The 22,641-nt window shown below is 32.8% G+C and overlaps 1 protein-coding gene across 2 annotated transcripts in view; it reads right to left on the minus strand.

Moving 5' to 3' along the window:
* The window catches only part of NEK7 (NIMA related kinase 7), a 146,149-nt gene that overhangs the window by 30,655 nt on the left and 92,853 nt on the right, over positions 1–22,641 (minus strand). For both annotated transcript variants that reach the window (XM_007989048.3, XM_007989046.3), the window contains 3 exons: positions 21,682–21,792; positions 7,998–8,106; positions 7,006–7,113 (listed from right to left, as the gene is read on the minus strand). In XM_007989048.3, coding sequence (XP_007987239.1) covers positions 7,006–7,113; positions 7,998–8,106; positions 21,682–21,792 — 328 coding nt within the window. The remainder of the gene's footprint in view (positions 1–7,005; positions 7,114–7,997; positions 8,107–21,681; positions 21,793–22,641) is intronic.

Below are 22,641 nucleotides of genomic sequence, written 5' to 3' on the forward strand. Positions count from 1 at the left end.
ATTTTTTATTATAAATGTTTTACATTGACCAAAATAAGCTGTTATCAAAAGCAAGTCCAGCAGGGATAACTGCAGATTTATTGATCCAGAGAAAAGTCACCAGGGATCAATACTCCAGTGAACCTCATGAATCATTCTGGATTTAAAGATAATCTCTCTGCTCAGAATTTTCCAATTTAGAAAGATGTAAATTTCCTAATGGCTTCCTCTTCATTCACCACTACCACCCATTCCCATTAAGAGAGTTAATTACCCTTTCGTTGCAATAGCTACAAATATGTCACAAAAATAAACAAGTAGAAAAAGGATACAAGCAGTATTTAAAAAAAAAAATCTAAATTAGGTATTTTTTCTCTATCTTAAAGCCATGGTCTATACTCACATTTCTGATTCTCCTCTTCCTGGACAAATAGGAGAATTACATTTCCCTGTCCCTTTGAGATAGTCATTGCCATGAGATCTGTTTTGGCCAACGAAATGTGAATGGAAGTAATCTGTGTTACATTCAAGCAGAAGGGCTTAATTAAGAGCCAGTAAGTGATTCTCCATGCTGTCTTCCCCTCATGGGATCACAAAAACGTATGTTGATATGAAGATAACACAAGACTGAAGCTGCCTGGAATGCCAAGTCACCACATGAAGGGATGGCAGCTACCTTAAAGATCAACATAGGTCTACAACTCACCGTGGGTGACAAAAGATTAGAACATTCTTCAGTGCTAAACAATTGAGGAATTTTTTGTGTTGTTTCTTCTGGCAGCATAATCTAACCTATACTTACTGACATACTTAGTCAAATTCACCCTTTATGTGTGTAGTCTGTCTCTAAGCTTCATTCATTCAATCAGTATTTATTGAATATCTATTATGAGCAATCCCCTCTTCTAGGTATCTAGGGTACATGAGGGAACTAAATACACAAAGATCTCTGTCCTCATAAAGCTTGCATTTTAGCTGAGAGAGACAGTACATACAAGGCATAGTAAGAATATTACATAGCATGTCAGAAGATACTAAGTCCTAAGGAAAAAAGAAAAATTAAAACAGGGTAAGGTTTAGGAGTTCTAGGGATGAAGTGGGGGCAGTCAGGTTCAGTATTAAATAGAGTGATCTCAGTTTTCTAATCTGTAACACTTACTGTACCCACAACACAGAGGAACAGAGGAGAAAACATGATTTAAAATGCTCACCAATTTTTAAATGTTATACAGTACTCGTATTCATTGCCACTGTTGTTATTGTTACTATTTAGTAGCAATAGAGGATTCTCCTGGGTCACTATTACAGGAAATAAGGGAAGTTTGATATGATTTGACTAGAAATAGTATACATTGGGAATATATAAAAATTGTTCTGGTATTCTGTTTATATATTTAAATATTCAACGATTAAGATACTTAATCTCTTAGTAAGCTGCCTCTGGGTCAGAATGTTTATATTTGCTGAAAGGACACCTCAGAGTAAGTTAAGAAATAGAAATATACCAAAAGTATATGCTGCCTCTTGTGATATGAGAAAATATACTACTTGATTGCCATATTCCAATTTCACAAGTTTTGGTGAAATTTTAGCTTTCAGTCTAAAACAGCCATTCTTTAGAAATATCAGCTAAAGTTATGGGAGGACAGATGGCCATGAAGACAGATTTTGATATCCTAGAGGCCTATTTCTTGTTTACTTCTGAATCTTGAAGCAGTAACAGCAGTCAATTGTAGTAGAGAGAGCAAACTATGTCTTCATATGTAGGCTCCTAAGCAATGTAACAAAGCTGAACATAGTACTTCTAGATCTAATAAAACAAATCAGAAAACAGTATAAAGTAAGAAAAAATGCCACAAGGAACTGACATAATGAAAAAACAGACTGCATGCAAGAGTAAACCCAGACTAGGAAGCCACAGACCTACCCACTATCTTCTAGCTGTTTACCTTTCCCTGCTTCGTTTTCTCAACTTTAGAATACAAACAGCTCATGTGCATAGTTCACTAGAGAGTTGAATGATTTGCAAACTGTAAAGAACTGTGATAAATGTTATCATACCCCTCCGGAAGCACAAGGAGCAGTATAAATGAGTAATTTATGATTGACCAATTCAACTGGCCAGATAACAAGTCTGGAGAATGTCCAAAAGTAGGGAGAAAATGGGAATTAGCCTTTAAGTAAACGAAACAGCATGAAGGCGCTGCAGATCTAGACCAATGTTTTCCAAATTGTGGGTCATACAACCCATTAATGAGTTGTGAAATCAATTTAGTAGACTGAAACCAGTGGGATTTCTAGCGAAATAAAATAGAACAGAAAATATCAGAATGTAATACAGTTGCATCATTGTCAAGAAATTTGAAAGTCACTGACATACACTATTAGAAAGCTTAAGAAAGCTGTGCCCTCATTATAAATTTTAAAGATGCAGATATAGATAGTAAGTTTCTTAACATATATTTTTATAAGGTTGACAAATAAAACCAAGGCAAAATTCATAAGTGTGTGTGTGTATATATATATATATAATATATCCTACAGCTAGTCTCCCTAGTCACACCTCCAACCAAATTAATACAAAAACAACAAATGAAAATCTTCCTTAACATAATTTCGTGTAAAAAAAAAAGTGAAGATGGGAGGAGGATAAGGAGACCAAAAAAACCAAACAACTGTTTAGATCACAGATCACAGGCAGTGTAAACATTCTGTTTTATGGGCTAATGAGTTCCAATGTGGTGTACTCTGCTCAGTTCTGGGTAGCATATACTAAGGGGTACTCTGAGAGGAAAAGATGCAGACTCGCAGGATACAGAAGACCCTGAAAATAGAACACTATCCTGGGAATGCTTAGCCCCAAGAAGAACGAAGAGGTTTGTGGCTGCTGCCTTCAACCCAGATCACGTCGCTCTCCTCATTACGTTTAACCTTGTGAAAGCTTGCCACTGCACTTAGAATAAAATGTGAATTGCTCCTACATCCAGCCCTGTCTTTTCTTCACTCAGTTCCAGCAGACAGAGCTTATCCTGTATCCACCCTTTATATGAAATGCTCTTCAGTCTACCTGGGACATTATTTCATAGCTGCCCCTTTTACATCCTTTGCATCTCACTTTAAATATCACCTTCTCAGAGGGGACTTGCTCCATCTCACCCTCTCCAAATTAGTTCCCCAACTGGCCATCTTCCGTCATATCACTAATAATTCATCTTAGTTTTTTGTTTGCTTTATTATCTATTTCCTCCCACCATAAGGTAAGCTCCCTGAGGACAAGGACTTGTCTTGCTCAGGCTACATTCCTTGTCTCTAGAATAGCACCTGCATATAAAAGGTTTTTGAATCAATCAGTTCAGGCAGAATAAATAAATTGTACATGGAGAACTCCTTCTCCACTTCCCCCTTTCTTTTTCTGCACCTTCATCACTTCACCACCACCATAAGCAAGTGAACATTTATATGGCTTATTACAGTGTTAAGAAAACACTTGCATTCATTATATTATTCGGTCAGGAATTGTTTAGGAGTTAAGGGACAACATAGGATGGTTATTACCTGCATTTCTAGTTTTATAAATCCAGACACTGAGTTTTAGAAAAGTTAATAAATGGCTTGATAAAGGTCCCACAGAGCATGCAAATCCCAGTGTTCATTCTTTCAGAAGAAAGCAAGAGGAAAAACATGGCTGGCACATCATAAGCTGGGGAGATACAGTCAGTCAATAATCAGAGTGGAAAGTTAGAGGACACCAAACTGTAAAGGGCGCTGAATGCCAGGTCAAGGACCTTGCATGACATTCTTCAGACAACAGGGAACCAAGGAGGATTTTGAGGAAAGTAACACAATCAGATAGTGTCTCTGAGGAAGATAACTCTAGTGGAAACATATAGAATGGATTATGAAGGAAAATATCAGAAACAAAAGAGGGTAATCTCCTAGTCCAGATGTGAAATAATTATCGAGTAAGGAGGAGGGAATGAGGGAACGGAAAGTAGAGATATTTTGAGACAATGTATGTGGTGGTAGCAGGGAGGAAGAAGAAAAACAGGTGAAGACCTGTTAGGATATTTTTCAGTTTTGAAGATCTGAACATAGTTTGAACATGCAACAATATCAGATTTAGTATTTGTAATTCTCAATCCTTATATTAAAGGAATTACTACTATACTGTCATACTTTTAAGAATTGGTTCTGAGAACTAATTGGAAATGTGGCCACCTATACAACTTTATGTGCTACAGAAGACAAACTACAGGTTTTATTGTATGTTGATTTATCATGGAATCAAAAGATAAAAATAAGAGACACCAAATGAACAGACAATTGAAAATGCAAAGACTTGCCAATCTCTTAAGGATTGTTAAATACAAACACAGTTTTTGGAAGTGCACAATCCTATTAATGAATTAAAATAAGTTAAATTCGTATCTTGATTTTTCAACAAAAATGTATTTTGAAAATATAAATGCGTAAGACATTTTTAAAATCCTATATATCTTTGCATTTTAAAATTAAATTCCTGAAAATACCTCCTTTCCAAAGTTAAAAGAAATTTGGCTCCACTACAAACTTTGTTTAAAGTAAACTTATGTAGATTTTTCCTTATGAACTACATAGAGATCTCATTTATTTATAGTTTCACTGAAATGTATACCTGCTCTATGGATGAATCATGCCCTATAGATTGTATCCTCAGTAAAATTAAAAAATGAATCAACATACAATAAAATCTATAGTTCTTTTGTGTTTTCTATAAGCAAAATAAATTTGCATAGGTCACCACTTTTTCAATTACTTTGCAGTGCCAACTCTGAGAAGAAAACTTAAATTTGCTCTTAAAAATATATGACAACATAGCAGAGTAATACAATTAAAAATTAGGGTCAATTTGTCATCAAGAATGTCTGTCAGGATTTCTATCCTTGCTATTTTATATATAGTATGTTAGCAGAGAATTTTTCTTGATTCTTCTAAGTAGGATTTTTATGGGGTCCAAAGAGCCTTAGTAGACTACAGTCCAAATTTTAATTATTTGTATATAATGTACTGTGCTTAATGAACTTTAGTTTTAAACAATCAAAATCTTCAGTTCACAGAGAAGACAAGAAGGGATAAAGGAAATTTTCTTATTTTAAGGATATATTTTTTTCTCAAAATAATATGTAAAACAAAAAATACTTGTGAAAAAAATTAATATTCTGTGATTCATCCATTAAGAAAACAGTCTTATTTCTATTTTTTCACTGCTGTATTTCAGGTATGTCTTAGAATGCTTAGTAATTATGGGCATGAGCATATATTTTATTTATTTATAATGTGTATATATACACACATTTATATATATAACAATATATTATATATTATATAAATATACATAATGTTTATATATTACATATATATAATTACATGATCCTAGGTGAGTTGGTTTTGATAAAACTTGGTATTAGAAACTCATAATGAATTATTAAATCTATTAAAATTAATTTTACTCCATAATTTCTACGAGCATATCACCTCAATTTGGAGATGCATATATGTTCTTAAATTCTGTTTAGAACTTTTACAAGAGGCAGTATCAGGCAAATCAAACAAAATGAAACTGAGTTTCATATAACACTGGATCCTTCGGGCTGGATGACTACAGCAGGCTCAGAGACAGTCTGCAAAGCAGCACGTAAACAACACACGTGTGTGCATGAGCAGGGGAATGTGCAGGTGTGTGTATGTAATTGTAGCCTGGCATTTCTATCTAAACTAGTGACAGAATGCTTTTATGACATTCTTCTATTCAGATGAGTAACATAAAGTGAAAACATGTTGTCTACTAGTGACAAATGGCACTGGCTTGAAACAGTCTAAGGTTTGTTTTCTCTATAGAAATCCTCCATTCTCAACTTTCCCAATAAAACTTCATTAGAGTGCTGGGCAAATTATATGCATTTCTTATGGAATTTCATGTCAAATTTCTTTATTCAGGAAAAATTACAATGCTCTATAAAAATAAATGTGAAGTGAAAGGAGAAAAAACTATGTTATTCAGCATCAGTGCGAAATTTCCTTTTCTCAAAATACTTGACAAAATTGAAATCCCGTTAAAAATGCAAAGCATTATCTTTCCAACACTCTTGAAATTAGGATACAATATTTTGTAATTCAGCGAATACTGAGTACTTATTTACGTTTCAGGTACTGTTTTAGAAATATAGAAACATTCGATGACAGGTTCAAGGCCACACAGAACCTTAGGTAACAAAGCCGGGAAAACTTAAAAACTCTAGTCAATTAATTCAGATGTTCATTTCACTACTTTGTTATTTAGTATAACTCATTTATTCCTCATCAGGACGTTTAAAAGGTTTTTATTTCATATCTCAAAACAATTTTATAAAACAAAATAGCTTTCAATGAAATTATGACACCAAAGATGAGCATGATTAAATCAAAGCCAACTTATTTTTAACATAACTTTTACTTAATTCTGATTGTCACCATTTGACCTAAGTCCTGTATTTACAAGGAGAATATATGATTTGAGGAGTTTTAAGATAAGCCCTATCACTCCTTTTAAGTTACCCAATTTAAAAATTATCTCTTTTAGTAATTTCTATTATTTCTAAACAATAACACTCAAAACTATATATGTTATTTTAATAAATAAAAATTTACAAACTACTATTGTATTTTTAAATGGTCCGGTGAAGTCTTCCAAGAGACAGCTTAATCACCATATTATCTATTATTAAATGTAGAATAAAAGGACTTTTCTATGGCAATAGTTACACCAGATTTATCAGCATTTTTTTTTTAACTCAATGTCTGCCTGAGGTCAAGTTAACAGAAGTATCCAACTGTCATATTAGAGGAAACCTTATACCTAATAGAGAGTTGCAGGCATCTGTTCAGGACCTGGTGATTTTCAAAATAGTTTTATTAAGAATGTAAGAGCTGGCATGTAATTGGTACACCTCTTATCTTCTAATGACACATACGCAAAGTAACTGAATGAAATTATATTGTGTCTCTTACCTAAAGAATGTGCAGCTGTGGTTTTTGAGCTGAAAAACCGGCCAAGCCCAAGATCTCCAAGTTTTACCACCCCAGTGGCTGTAATGAACACATTCGCTGGTTTTATATCTGTGAATAAAGGAAGGGATCAGGTAAAAGATGACAGACATTTTAGAAATTTTAAAGGAATTAAGAACTACTTTTCATGATAGAATTTAAAATTTATTTTAATCATGAAAGTTTGAATTATGGACCAATTAGTTTATTTTGAATAATTCTGATATATCCTAATACCTAGAAGTTCTCGATTCTCTGATAGACAGCTAATCATCAATGTACTATGATGAACGTGATTATTAATTTCTATTTCAAATGCATTTTGTTTTCCATTCTCAAAAAACCTGTGAAATTCAAAGTACAAAATACACGTGTCCTTTCGATATCAATTTTAAATAAAATATCTTACTAAAGATTAACATATTGGTAGATTTGCATAAAATATAAAACCACAACACTATTAGGCATATAATTATTTACTTAGATGTCTTTAAAAATCTTAATTGCATAAATGAATTGTATTAAAATTTTTCACACTTCAGTATCAGTGGATCAGTTACTTATTGATGTAATCTTAACATACTCTGCGCAACCACTTGACTGATAAGAATGCTGAGCTAATACTGAATATTAAAAATCTAAGTGGTTATGATATACATTGTTTAATTGAAGAAACAAAAAACTCTTCCTTAAATATATTTGATTGCTGTCTTCTCTTTACCAACAGCATCTTACTGGTTTGTAAGATGCTCATAAAAGTCAAGCAGAAGATTAATTTACATTCTTATTTAAAATCAAGTAGTGCTTTATTTAAAGGTTTAACATTCTAGCACAATTATAATTTGAAAATAATTACCTGAAAAAGTATGGTATTACGTAATGACTGGAAGACATTTACTTTAAAGAACTTACATCATTTAAAACAAGATTAAAAGTTCTTAATGATTTTATCTTACCTCTATGCATGACTCTTCGAGAATGCATGTGTTCCAATGCACTGCAAAGCTGAACAAAGTACTTCCAAACAGTTCTTTCAGGAATTAGCCTCTTTTGCTTCTTAAAATGCTTTTTGAAAATTAAAAATAAGAAATATAAAATCTAACATTTCTCAAGACTGGATTCTGATAGGAAAAAAATCTGTAAGTCAGAAAAACACCTAATTTTATCTACCATTATCAGCTGAAAAGCATATGATCTTTACACTGAAATGATTCCAAGAATTTTATCTGACATAATGGCTTAAGTTTTTTCCTATTATAAATAAGGTTGGCGGAAACTGTGTAACGGTACATTTTTGTGACGTCCCACTATTTCAAAAAATTAACATCTAAAACAATTTCTTGTCTTAAAAGGAAGACGTCAAATTTGATTTTAAGAAGAGCCAGAATTAAAAAGTCTAGATACCTGTAGGTAATTACATTCATTAAAAGATAACTCTTATCCTGGCAGAAGGTTTCACTACAGAATTCCTTTTAAATACTGAACCACCCTGGTGATTTGAAATATCACAATTTATTAAAAGTTTAAATAAAAGGAATTTATGTAGAAAGTTTTCATGAATATTTCTACTGTACAATGCAAGTCAAACTTGTACTCTGCTTTGAATGAATGAAACTAAACTCCACAAGAAAACCTTACAGGAATGCCCAGGCAAAAAGCTGACAGCACCAACAGGCTACTTAGGAGAGGGGTCCTTGCACATAGGAGGGCAAATACTACAATAATTGTAAAACCAGAAGTACTTATTTATGCTCATTTTTTCTACAATAAATCTGCTAGAAGACTACACTAATAATATACTACTTCGAGGACAAAGTTCTTAGCTTTGTAAGACTTACAAAGATTCAACACATAAAAATTATTTTTCAAAAACAAAATGCAAGTGGTTTCCCATTTAACAATACTTATAAATAACCAACATGAATATTGCATTTTAATTGGTTTCCATAAAATTTTCTAATAATTTTAACTGTTTTAAAATAGATATATATTAAAATTTAAATATGTACTTTAATGCAATTTATCCAAAGATATCCAAAGATATTTTGAGAAGTCCAACTAAATTGATTTTTTGTTATTGAATATGGAGGAACTATACTTGAGAAAATTCTAAAACAGCTACCTTTCAGTTTTTACACCAGTGACCAGCTGAGGGCAGGCTGAATGGAAAAACAGTACAGGAAATCCGCTGATATCCCTACTTCATACTGAGCAAAAAATTATATCTACTGTCTCATATGTACTCAACGTATGAACCAAAGGAGAAATCTTTAAGGAAAAGCTAATAATCTTAGGTTAATCTTTCTTATAACACATACTACAGAAATAAATTTATTAGCAATTTCAATAGCTATTACATCAGTAACATTATATCCCAAAGAATAAAAAACAATTACATGACCAGGTAATTAAAAAGCAAATCAGGGTCTTACTAAAATGTTAGAAACCTCCCATATCATGTTTCAAGACTATGTCTTTTTAATTGCAGACTGTGTCAACATCAGTTTTCATTCAAAGGGGGTAATGCTGCAAAATCAGTTCTTTACACATAATTTTCTTTCAGACTTGGAATGAGTCCAAATAAACCCTGTATATATGTGCTCTCCCTGATGCTGGATTAGCATATCAGAGGACTGTTTGATGTCAACAGGAAGATGGGGACCAGGTTTCTTTTCATTCAAAAATAAATATACCATATCATGTACATATCAGACCACGAAAACAAATTTTTATGCTTTAATACAGATTTTGAAATCATCATAATTATAATGTAGTTGGAAGTTTACTTTTTAAATACCATTATAAAAAAGAAATCAAGTCTAAAAGAAAAGGCATAATTTAAAAATTGCCCCCAAATTGCACAATAGGGAAGACATTACCGGACCAAGATGATCTGATTATTTTCATGTTTTTGTATTCTTTGAGACTGTAGCTTACAAGTTAAAACTGATGACAATAAGCTGAATTCAATATAATACTACTCAGAATGACCTGGTAAGAGTTAAGTATCCAAATTAGTTATAGGCCTTTGAAGAATAACATGAATTTGATTTTTTCATAAAATAAAGGCAGTTTCATTATGCCATTAGTATCTCTCATTATTTTAAATAAATGTCTGCTTAAACATATGTGGTTTTTAAACCATTCCTTAAATATAGGGTTTTTTGGGTTTTGTTTTTTTGTTGTTTTTCGAGAAAACCAACACTTAAAATGAGAAGAGCCTGTCTGTTCTGATGGTGGCACTGTTGGCTATCTCTTAAAAGAGGATGAACAGCAAAAAGGCAATGAAAATTTGAATTCTTTTTACTATGGGTAAAATGTATATTAGCACTACAAAATAGGAACTTCTACAAAGCCAAAGAAATAAAAAAAAAGAACAACCTTCTCTTAAAATTTATTCTAATAAACACATATCTTCTTAAAAGTTAATCATCTAGCCAATGAAAATTATTGTTTGAAAATCTTGTTTTCCCTTGAAAAAAGGCAGCTTTATATAAATGGTTAGCTCTGATTAAAAAAAAAAAAAATCTAATGCCAACATGTAAAAAGTAAAAATGTACATATATTTGTTATATAGTAAGTTTTTAATATAGCAACAAATAATGTAACCAATACATCTAAAAGTTGGAACCAATATAAATATTTATAAGAAAATGAAAGAATATGTGACAGGGTACTTTTACCATATTTATGCTATGAAATAGAATTGCAACTTTTTTTATAGTTGAAAATAAAGTATCCAAAAATTTCTGGGGAGGCAAAAATCAACACCCATATATACTTGATCATTTGGACATAATTTTGTTTAGTCTTTTTTTTTTTAAGTAGGCTAGTCTTTTCTCTATGCAAATATTCAAATATTAGTTACTTTAAAAGCACCTTTTCTACTGTTATCAAAATTATTCAAATAAATACTGGATATTATTCAAATAGAAAAATCAGAGATGACAAAAAGTTAATCAATTTACATACATAATGTATGTATATACAAACATCAGATTATATTATTTCTGACTTATGTGTAAGAAGATTACCAACATTTCACTTAGGTGAAATTCAGCATTATCTGGTAAAACCCATCTGCATCACCATCTAAGTGATTTATATTAATATAAAAAGAGCTACAGCTGATCCAAGCTGTTTCCTTTCAAAGATTTTGGGAAAATAGTCACATCTTAATAGATACACTCTTTTTAAAATTATTAATCTCCAAACACCCTACTACAAATCAAACAACCAAGATCAAATCCAATTACACAGTGGACACTGAATATCTAAGTACCATTTTTGAACTCCATTGGGTAACTTGGTTCCTGCATTCTAGACATTACAACTCCAAGTCGAATATACACTATTTATTTCTGAGTTATAGAATTATAATATTCTTCCTCAAGAAATCTCAGGAAAAGCTTCAATGATATTACCCAGCATAACCTCATCAACAGAGAAAGAATAGAAAATGATCTTATTTTACAAAAAAATTATTCTCTGTGGCATATCAAAACATTTAAGCATACAGTTTGACATGTTAATCTTTAAAAAAGAAAATTTCAGGCAAAATATCTGGAACTATCAGGGTCAGCTTCATGGGCAGGAAACCTGTATTATGCAGGTCTGGCACTTGGTTTAAAACCCTGTTACTGCTGTTTTAAAATTTTTTAATATTTAACAAAGGCCCTTGCAATTGTGTAGCCAATCCAGAGAATCATACACTAAGCATCCTTTAGAAATGTACTGCTGTGGTTAAAAAAAATAAAAAACAAAACAAAACAAAATGCAATCCTGGTGTGCAAGGTGTGTTTGAAGAGGATTAGGAAAAATGTTAATTAAATGATGAGAAATAATGAAGTTATAAGAGAACTGGAATTACAGGCACCAGCTGCTCTCCATTTCTTTCAAGTATCTAGTAAGAGGAAGTAAGTGATTTATGTTAAATATAAGGAAGCACTTCCTGCTTAGAGTGTTGTCAAATGTTTAAATGTGCCACTAACACAATCCATATCCATCTTATAATAATAGACTTGATTATAAGGTTTGACAGTAACTGGTTGTGTGACCTTGAACAAACCATTTAACCTTGATGGGTCTCAGCTTCCTAGTTTGGAGATGATCTATGAAGTCTCCACCACTTCTGAAATATAATCTGTGGGTCTACAGTCTTAGTTTCAAATGAAACAGAAATAATAAATGTCTGTTTGGCACATTTCATACTTAAAAATAATAGTTTCCTGGTATGCCTTATCCTTCATATATCTAATTAGTAACAACAAAAAAACTCAAGAGATTCCTACTGGTCCATTTAATACTATAAAAGGTCTTAACATGAGATGACAAGGAGTTCTTTGTTATAAGCTTGTAATTAGGTCAAACATTTACCATAAGAAGGGATGTTCCCAAACACAGCATTGCAATTATAATGCAATTTTATAAGACTATATTTTGTCATGGTTATTTCAAAGAATCAAATGCACAGATACTGGGTGATGAAAAAGGATGCTTCTGGAAGTATAATGGGCAGTTCTAAGTGTGATTTTTTTATTAATCTTTCTATGGAAACATTTTTCTTTGGAAGGTACAATGAGGTATCAACAAACTAAACTTTACAAATATTTGCTATATACAATTGTGGGAAATTATATAAAATTAAAATTTTGGTATGTAATACTAATTTACAGTACATAAGAATTTTCTCTCTTGGCACACTAAATAAAATTCAGATACCTTAAGTTGCATTAGAAGGTGTAAAGTAGAATGGGCCTTACAGTCATGAGATCACTGAGAATACTTATCACTAGCATCTCATTTTATCTTCTTATCCAAGGTCTACCAGTCTTTGTCTTTTCCTGTAATGTTTGAAAATCTATTAAGAGTGCTAAGCTGTTTTCAGATTATAATAGAATATAAATATAATCAATTGATTCCCAAAAGTTAAAATTATGCAGGTTATTAATGCAAGCCAAAAATATATTTCATCTTAGGGTAGAAAATGTGAAACAGAAAATATTTTTCCGGAGCAATTACACCTTGAGGGGGAAAAAAACCTCTTAAATTATTTAGCAAACAAGAAAAATAAGTACTCATAAAGTCACAAAACTTCCCCAAACCAGTTGCCTCCTGAAAACTGGTACATCAATATCAAGGAACTTATTTAGAACATTAAAAAACTAAAAGATCAACAATAAAAACACACAAATGCAATAGAATTACTACAAAGAATGGTCCCTGCATTGCTGCCATGTGAATAATTCTTAAGAGAAGTTTCCACATTACTAAAACTGATAAGAAAATACTTGGAAATACTTAAAATGTTTTCTCTATTGCATCAGAGTACTAGTGATAAAGTGAGATTAAAAAGAATAGTCGGTCAGTCTTAGAGGAGACAAAGAAGGTCACAAAGAAAAACAGAAATATTTCTCTCTTTAATAAATTCTTTCTTGCTATGTTATACTAGACAACAGTAAGAGTTGAAGAGATATTTTAATTTTCATAATGAACGAAGAAAACATAGCAGAACAGTAAAATTATTTCAATTGAAATCTAAAGGAGAGAAATTAAGATGCTTAACATAATGGTGTCTGAACCCTTATCTTTAGTAAGTAAGTGTCTACAGTTACCAAAATTACTGCTCACGATGCTATTACATGGTTTACAAAAGGGAGTTTTATATCACTATCATCTTCAAATGTAAGGAGCAATAAGTTCCTTCAAAATTATCTTCAATTTTTCCAAGCAAACAGAGATCAAAGTTCATATACCACCTTTTATTTATGCTCACAGAATTAAATAATGGTCATTTCATGGTATAAAGTGTTCAATTTCCTAAAATCTCTAAGTTCTATACTGCTTCAATTTCAAACTACTTAAGGATCAAGGAAAACACAAGTGATATTTTATCAGTAACATTGCTCTTTAAAAAAATTCTATATAACACACCTACATATACATACCATATGTAGACAAAAAATTATACAGATATAGACACATAGATGTACATATATTATATATAGGTACCTAAGTAAATGTATCTATGTGTGTATGTATATATATAAAATGTATATTTTTAATTTATATATATAAAAGAATATTCAATCCTGTGTAGTTTTTTTCAGATAGCGCTACTAACTTGTAACCTTAGGACTTCAGAATAATTCTAAAATGAAATATAAGACAGATGACGATCTTATACAAAAGTCTTAGTGAGAAACTGCATTTGGAATCACTGGCAGTTCTCATAATTGTCTGACATGGGCTATACACTTTGTCCAGATGCTGAAATGGAAAGTGTAGGTATCCTGGTAAACAATAAATCAGAGTTATCAAAGAGAGATGGGACTGCTGGGAAACCTTTATTGCTTTAAGGATCCAAAGGCCAAGAGTGTAAAAGACATTTCAAAGTGATTTTATTCCCAATACAACCTCTACATTTGGATAAGTACAAATAAAAATGTGTCTGCAAATGTAAAAACAGCCAAACCAAGTAGGTGAACAAGATTTTTAAGTTATAATATTTGAAAATAACAGTTATCTCCAAAACATGGTTGACATTCTAGCTAATATATTAATGTCTGCCATAAGCAGAATTCTAAGATGTACCTCACTCCCCTAAATTCTCAAGTCCTGTTGTATAATCCCATTCTCTTGAATGTGAGTAGGACATGTGAATATTATGAATTACTCTTCCCATTTTATATGATGTTATATAGAAGGGATTTTGCAGATGTAATTAAGATCCCTAATCAGCTGACTTTGAGTTAATCAAGAAAGACATTAGCCTGAGTAGTCGTGACCTAATTGGGTGAGCCATTCAAAAACGTCAAGAGATCTGAACCCAGAGAAATTCTCCTGCTGGTCTTAAGGGAACACAATGGCAGGTTGTGGAGACAAATGGGGCAGAAAACGCCCAGCAGCCTCAAGAACCTAAGGATACCCCCAGCTGACAACCAGGAGGGAAACAGGAACTTTAGCCATACAACTTCAAGGAACTGAATTCCCCCAAAAACCAGTGAACATGGAGTAAGACCCTGAACCTCAGTGAGCTCACAGTCCCAGATGGCACCTTGATTTCAATTTTCTAAGACCTTCAGCAGAGAACCCACTAATCCTGATCCACAGGAATCTAGAGTTAGTAAATTTGTGTTGCTTAAAGCTGCTAAATTTGTGGTAATTTGCTATGCAGCAATAAAAAATTAATACAAAATACAACTGTAAACACATGAAAAATCAATATGTAAAATTAATTTTATGTATATATAAACTAAAGGCGTTTTAAGGCTCCTAGCAAATTTAGAAGGAATGACCTACAGGTGGTAACAAGGTAGAAAACACAAAGTCAGCAATCTAAGAAGATAGCCTATACCTAAATATCCTAGAAATAAGAAACGATGGTCTTATTTATTTATTTTGTGCAGTGCCAAACTCCTGGCAGAAAACAGACATCCATTTAAATTATTTGTATTGCATATTTAACTAAAAAATATTTATAAGAATAATATTCATTTCCTCCTTAGCCAATGTGATACAGTATGACATTCTCTTGGCAGATAACAAACCTCTGAGTTTCTTCTCAAAATATTTATTAGGTTAGATTTTATTTCATTGATATTCTAGCGATATAATTTTTTAAAATATATAATATTAAATACACACATTTATAGTTTCTTCTGTTTGTCTCAAATTGACTTACCAATAGGTAGTTATAAATACACGTACTTACAAATAGTTCAATGAATGAAGTATATATTGTGAAATGAACCATGAAAATTTAAAATATGTTTCAGTAACATTTCTATTGACAAGTTGAAATTTTAAAATCTTATTTATATATTTTTGAGATTAATTTCCTCTACACTGGGTCTTCATCACCAAATATGTTTCTTGACATTAGAATAGCGAAATAAACAGTATAATAAGACATACTACAAAATGGAGCATGTATGTGTCCAATTTAACTACAATAAAGAAAATATATGGCATATACAGCACAATTTAACTGAAATCTGTTTTGTAAGGTCGATTTTCCTTTAAAATTCTGATTGCTGATAATGAAGAAATTATGATGAAAACTTCTAGATTTCCTTTTATCCTAAAACTCATCTGGGAAGTATTTCATCTGACCACAGCCTCAGGTATTCCTTTGTCACTAATTAGAGAAATACTGAATATTTCAACTATAAATTGCTTAATTATATTTGTCAGTCTGCTCTGAACCAATTAATTATTTACTTGTAAAAATCTTTGATGCAATGCTATCCAGAGGTTCATTTCTGGAATACAGACCAGAAGCTATGTTTCCTCTTCTACCCCAATTAAGCTGAAGACTTGAGAGAATGAAATATATTGCTATGATGCACAATGATTTACAATATTACTCAATAAAAAGAAATGAATCATGTTCATTACAATTCAAGCATTCACTGCTGTCCTTTACAAAGCTTTAAGCCACTGTTCTATTCCTTCACAAAAGAAGTTCCTATGATTTTTTTCCTGATATAATCTATCTTATAAAGAACTGCTTACAGAACTAATAAGCATGTTCAGAAAACAATTTTAGAATTTCTTAACTACCCAACCCCACTCCCGTAAAAAAATACACTGAATATCACAGCAACTCTCTATGAGACCAGAGCATAAAGCAGCAGGAAATTGTTGTGACAATTATACAACCACCCATGTTATCTACTGAGCCCTGGAACAGAGAAGTGTAATAGAAGTAAAACAACCAACTTCTATACATCTATTCACTACATATTTATTGAAGTTGGTACTATGAGCTAGGAACTGAAGACAGCCAGGCAAGAAAAGCCAGCATGGTCTCTGTGCTCAAAAGAAATTTAAGTCTAATGGGAAATACAAACACCAATAAAATAATTACACACATAAATACATGATTATATTACTAAGTCTTATGTAGGAAGGGCACTCTGGGAGCACTTGCACCATAAAGTACTCTATGAGTGAAAGGAAAATGCTTGAGGAAGTGATACCTAAGTAAAGAAGTGAAGTACAAGCAGAAATAAAGTCAGCCAAGAATGGAGAAGAGCATTCCAGGTAAAATAAAATCACATTCAAGGAAATGAAAGGCCAATAGGCCACAGCAAGAGCAGGAGTCAGATTGTATAGCAAATATATGCTGAGCACAAGCTCTGTGCCAGGCACTGCTCTAGGCACTTGGGATATGTGAATACACAAAACGGACTCTGATCCTCTCTGAGGGAGCGTATCTTCTATAGAACACAAGGCTTGCTGAATCTTGCCAAACATTTTAGTCTTTACCCTTAAAGTGAAAACCTAGAAAGATTTGATTGAAAGGAGGTTTTCCTTTTGCTTTGTTTCTCTCCCCTCTAACGTCTTAAAGACTGATGGAGAAACGGATTTAAGGAATGGGTGCTGGATACTGGGAGACAGTTAAAAAGTTCTCACTCTCTCCAAATGAGTGATGATAGGGAGAGAAATGGAAAGGGAGCCCGGTGAAGAAATTTGAATGGATTTAGAAGAAAAAATAAACAGAATCTGGTGAGATTGAAAAGAAGAGGTAAGGGAGAGTGAAATGTCAAAAAAGAGTCCTGGTTTCCAGAGTGCACAACTAGATAAATTGGTGCCAGGCCTCGAGTTAGGGAATATGGGAGGATGGGTAGTCTGTAAGGAATTTGTTTACAGGCCTATTGAGCCAATATAGAGTCAGAATTTAGAGAGTGCTCCATGCTAAAGATAAAAAATTGGAAGTCAACAAGAGTATAGACAGTAACTGAATACACAGGTATGAATGAGATCAGCTATAATGTGAGTCAGAACAAACAAAAAAAAAAAGTCAAGGACTGAAACTTAAAATTCCATCATTAAAGGCCAGGAAGAAGAGAATGACTCAGTTAAGAAAAATGATAGTCTCCAGAGAGGTAGGAAGAAAATCAAGACACTGTGGGACTCAATAAGCCGGTGGAGAAGTGTTTTAGGAAGAAGGGTATGAAAAGCAGGGCCAAATGCTGCTGAGAGATCAAGCAGAATGAAGACTGGACAAAGTCCTTTGGCTTTCATGATAGAGGTCATTGAAGAGCTATTATGTGTGGTAGGTTGGAAAGAGAGTCAGGAGTAAGTGTCTGACTGTGAAGGGAAAAAAAAGAACTAGGGTAGTAATTGAAGGAAAAAGCAGGCAGAGGTGAGGGTGGTAGGACTTAAGAGATTATCTTACTTAACATAACAACACAGGCTGGGTACAGTGGCTCACACCTGTAATCCCAGCACTTTGGGAGGCTGAGGCAGGTGGATCACCTGAGGTCAAAGTTCGAGATCACCTTGACCAATATGGTGAAACCCCGTCTCTACTAAAAATACAAAAATTAGCCGGGTGTGGTGGTACACGCCTGTAGTCCTAGCTACTAGGAAGGCAGAGACAGGAGAATTGCTTGAACCTGGGAGGCAGAGATTGCAGTGAGCCGAGATCGCACCACTGCATTCCCGCCTGGGCGACAGGGTGAGATTCCATCTCAAAAAAATTAATTAAATAAATAAAATAAAATAGCAACACACCTCCTCTAAACTCCTTATTGCTTTTCTTTCTTTTATTTTTCTTAATTGATTTATCAACATCTGGCATATCATATATTCTACTTGCTTTTAGCATTTGACTTCTCCACTGGAAAATAAGTTTCTTGAATGAATGAATGAATGAATGAATGGGGAACAGGTGTGTGTGCATGTATATACATGTAAATATGTTTAAAATAACAGTGACCTGAGCATATTTAAATGATGAGAGAAGGAACTCAGAAGTGCACAATGGTTATGAATCTAGGACTGGGTACAGATAATGATAGGAATTAAGATTTCTGAGAATACAAGCAGAGAAAGGATAGAGAACTCAGGTGGAGGAAAACATAACAATCCCTCCTATCTAACAAGAATATGGTAACAGGAGAGAAGGAGGAGAGAACAGTAACAGACAAAAGTAGGTCCAGCAGGTTCAGTCATGGGAAGGTGAGGGTGCTCCTGTCTAGTGACTTTTAAATACTCCGTAAAACTGGAGAAATAAAGACAACTTTGAAGAGCAGAAAAGAGTAGATTTGTATGATGCAAGGAGGCTAGAAGCATAGTGATCAGAGGTTTAAATGGAATAAAGAAAATGTGAATACCTATGAGATATTATACATGCATAAAGACACAGATAGATGGATGGGTATGTGTACATACATTTGTACATATGTCTTCAAAATATATATATAAACATATTACATATTATATTATTTAACCATCATAATAACACTTTAAGACAGGTATTACTGACCCAATTTTATTGATGTAGAAACTGGCTCAATCATTAAGATTAAATAACTAGGACAACTGATTAAAATCCTTTAACTGCCATCTGAATTCACCAGTGTAGTTTCAGAGGTCCTGTTATAATCATCCCTTATAACCCACACTTTTCCTTTATATAACTTATTACAACTGCAGGTATACAGTTTTACATTAGTATTAGTCAAATGCCTGATTCTCCCACTAGATGACGAGTTCCAAAAAGCCATAAACCATGTACCTGGCACACAGTAAATGTCTAATAAATAAAAAAATAAAATACAGAGATATTTTTTAAAAGCTACAAATTGGTATAAACTATTTAAGGGACTAATTTGGCAATAGCTATTATTTAAAATGTGTATACTCTTACTCGGCAATATTTATACGAATCTATGTAATAGAAATAGACAATGGAGTATGTATAGATATAGTTGTATTGATGTAGATAAGGCTTTGTACTTGAGATTTCTCTGTAAGAATAAAAAATGAAAACAATCCAACTATCTATTAACAAAGTAATAAAATAAATCGTGATGTGTCTGAGAAAGAATACATGTATCAGTATATATTTTTATATTTAAATGGGTATAAAGATAGTAAGTAAAGTTGGGAAGGTTTTATGCACGTAACGGTTAGAGGTTATTTCTGGGACGTGGGAATGAGGGAGAAAAAGGAAGGATCATATAAATACAATTGGGTCAGTAATACCTGTCACATAGTTTTATTATGATGGTTAAGTAATATATAGTATGTTTATATGTATACTTTTTAAAGACATATGTACTAATGCATGTATACATATCCATCCATCTACTTAAAGACGTATGTCCTAATGTATGTACATATATCCAACCACATATCAATCTTTCCTACCTGCCCAGGAAATCAACTCTTTATCTACACTAAACAACACAGGAAGTCAGCGTGCTATGAGTTAGACTTGCAGGAAGCCAGACTGCTGTCTCTAGTGACAATCTAGGAAGCCAAACAGTAACTTCTATAACAATTGAGTAACAACTGACAGCTTCCCTAATTTTGTCCCTGCCTCTAACTAGGACCAACCAGAGAAAGCCAAATATGTACTCCTAACCAATCACAAGGACACCCTGTTTCTAGTCAGCTGGTCTATAGCTTCTCTATGTCAGCAGTCTCCCATCAGGGCATACCCAAAGGCTTCCCTTTTCTTCCCTCTATAAACCTTTCATTCCTTTGACTGCTTTCAATTCTCTGCCAAGATGCAAGTGATGATTGGCTGACTCCCTTGCTACAGCAAGCTCGAATAAATAGTTTTTGTTTTTCTCATTCAGTTATTCTTGTTTGTTTCTAGATGGTTCAAGTTGTGTTCCATAGTAACAGAAGTTTAGCTGGGAACACGGCCAGCTGAATGAAGACTTTCTTTTCCAGCCTTCCTTGCAGCTAGATAGGTTCATGAGACTACATTCTGGCCAAGGGAATGAAGCTGAAAATGTTGTGTGACAGGCAGCACTCAGGAATGTGCTTTAAGATAAAGCCAGCATGTACTCTTTGTCCCTTCAAGCCTAGTGTGACTTGATAAGCTAGAAATAGGCTAGGTCTTTAAAATACTCTTGATAGAACAGAGCTACCATACTAGCCCCAGACTTTTACGTGACAGAGAAGTAATAACAATAACAATAATAATAGCAGCAGCAGATACATTTACATAGCCTTACAATGTGTGAGGCATTCTTCTAAGCTCTTAATAATTGTTAATTAATTCAATAATTACAACAATCCTATAAAGGAGGTCATATTATTACTTTGTTTTTTAGAAAATGTGACGCAGAGGAGTAACTGGCCCAAGGACAAACAGTTTTTAAGCTACTATTATTTAAGGGTTTCTATTAATTGCAGCTGAACTTAAACCCAATTAATATGCCCTTAGAAAAGAAGGTAAAACAATTTTTATGTGGGGTTGACATCCAAGGTCTGACTGCAAATCCCACTTTCTTTGATAGATCCCCCCCAGAAATAGGTCAGGCTGCTCTAGAGTCTCTTTCTACCTCCTTTTACTCATGTCCAGAGACACAGGAGCAAGCATGGTCTGCTCAGAGAATCAAACAGCAAAACTTGACTTACAGAAGACAAATATCTTGGTCCCTTTCCAAGTTGGTTTTGGTTTTAGGTATTTAAGCTGACCAGTGGAAACATCACCAAGTAAACCAGTTTCAGGATTATGATCACTAATCATCTACTATTTATTACATATCTACCAGATAAGTCTTGCATTGAGGTCTTTAGCTTAAAATATCTAATATCCCTATATGTTTAACAGATAATTCTATTAGAAAAAACAAAACAAAACATTAAGACGATTTTTTAAAAACTTACCTTGATCATTCTGGATAGGTCACCAGCATCTGCTAGTTCCAAAACTATGTTTAGTTCATTATCTTCAATGAATGATGCATAATATTTTATTACATTTGGATGGTTGAGTTGCTGAGAAAATAAAACAGGCATCAGAAAGTTTTCTTACTGTAAATTTCTAAGAGTCACAGTTTTGTAACTTAAGAACAAACTTAACTGTATTTTTTAAATTATAGAAATCTTAACATGACAGTATATTTTTCTTTAATGAATTTTGAAACAAATACTACAATTATTAAAAGTAAAAGGTATACTTTTATCTTAATATTATTAGAAATAATATATTTTACATTTAAATCTTAATTTAAAAGTACTGCTAAGCCCAATAAGTATATCAACAGATGCAAGAAGTAAATGACAGAATTAGGTCACCAACTGCTAAAAATTACATCCTCAAAATGAGAACTTTCATTTAGGAACATTCAATGATAAAGTAGCCCTTTTTACTCCTATTTAGAAGTTATGGCTGGTCCTAGAATAACTCCAGCTAGCAGACAAAACACAGCTGGTATCTACTATACTATATCTAACTATTGCTTTTATATCAAATAATATACAGGACTTATTTATGTGAGCCAATTCATAAAATCATCCCTAAGAAAAATTTTACCTTGTAGAAATACATGTATCAGTCCCTACTCATTTACAGTCCTTTTGTTCAATCTTTAAACACATTAATATGAGATGCATTGTTTCTCTGAGAAATTATGCAGAAAGTATGGGTGACTTTCTTCTTTCTACTTAAGTTTTCTCCGCAAATTTTCTATGATGACATGCTATTTCTACAGTAAAAGTTCACATATATTTAAGCCAGCTACTTCATGTGCCAAGAAATAACTACAACTAACAGAATAGTCAGAAAACATTGCTTTGACCTTACTTTTTTTCCTTTTTGCATAAATCTGGTTCATTTTAGGCACT

Source organism: Chlorocebus sabaeus, chromosome 25, assembly GCF_047675955.1.
Source record: "Chlorocebus sabaeus isolate Y175 chromosome 25, mChlSab1.0.hap1, whole genome shotgun sequence".
Lineage (NCBI taxonomy): Eukaryota > Metazoa > Chordata > Mammalia > Primates > Cercopithecidae > Chlorocebus > Chlorocebus sabaeus.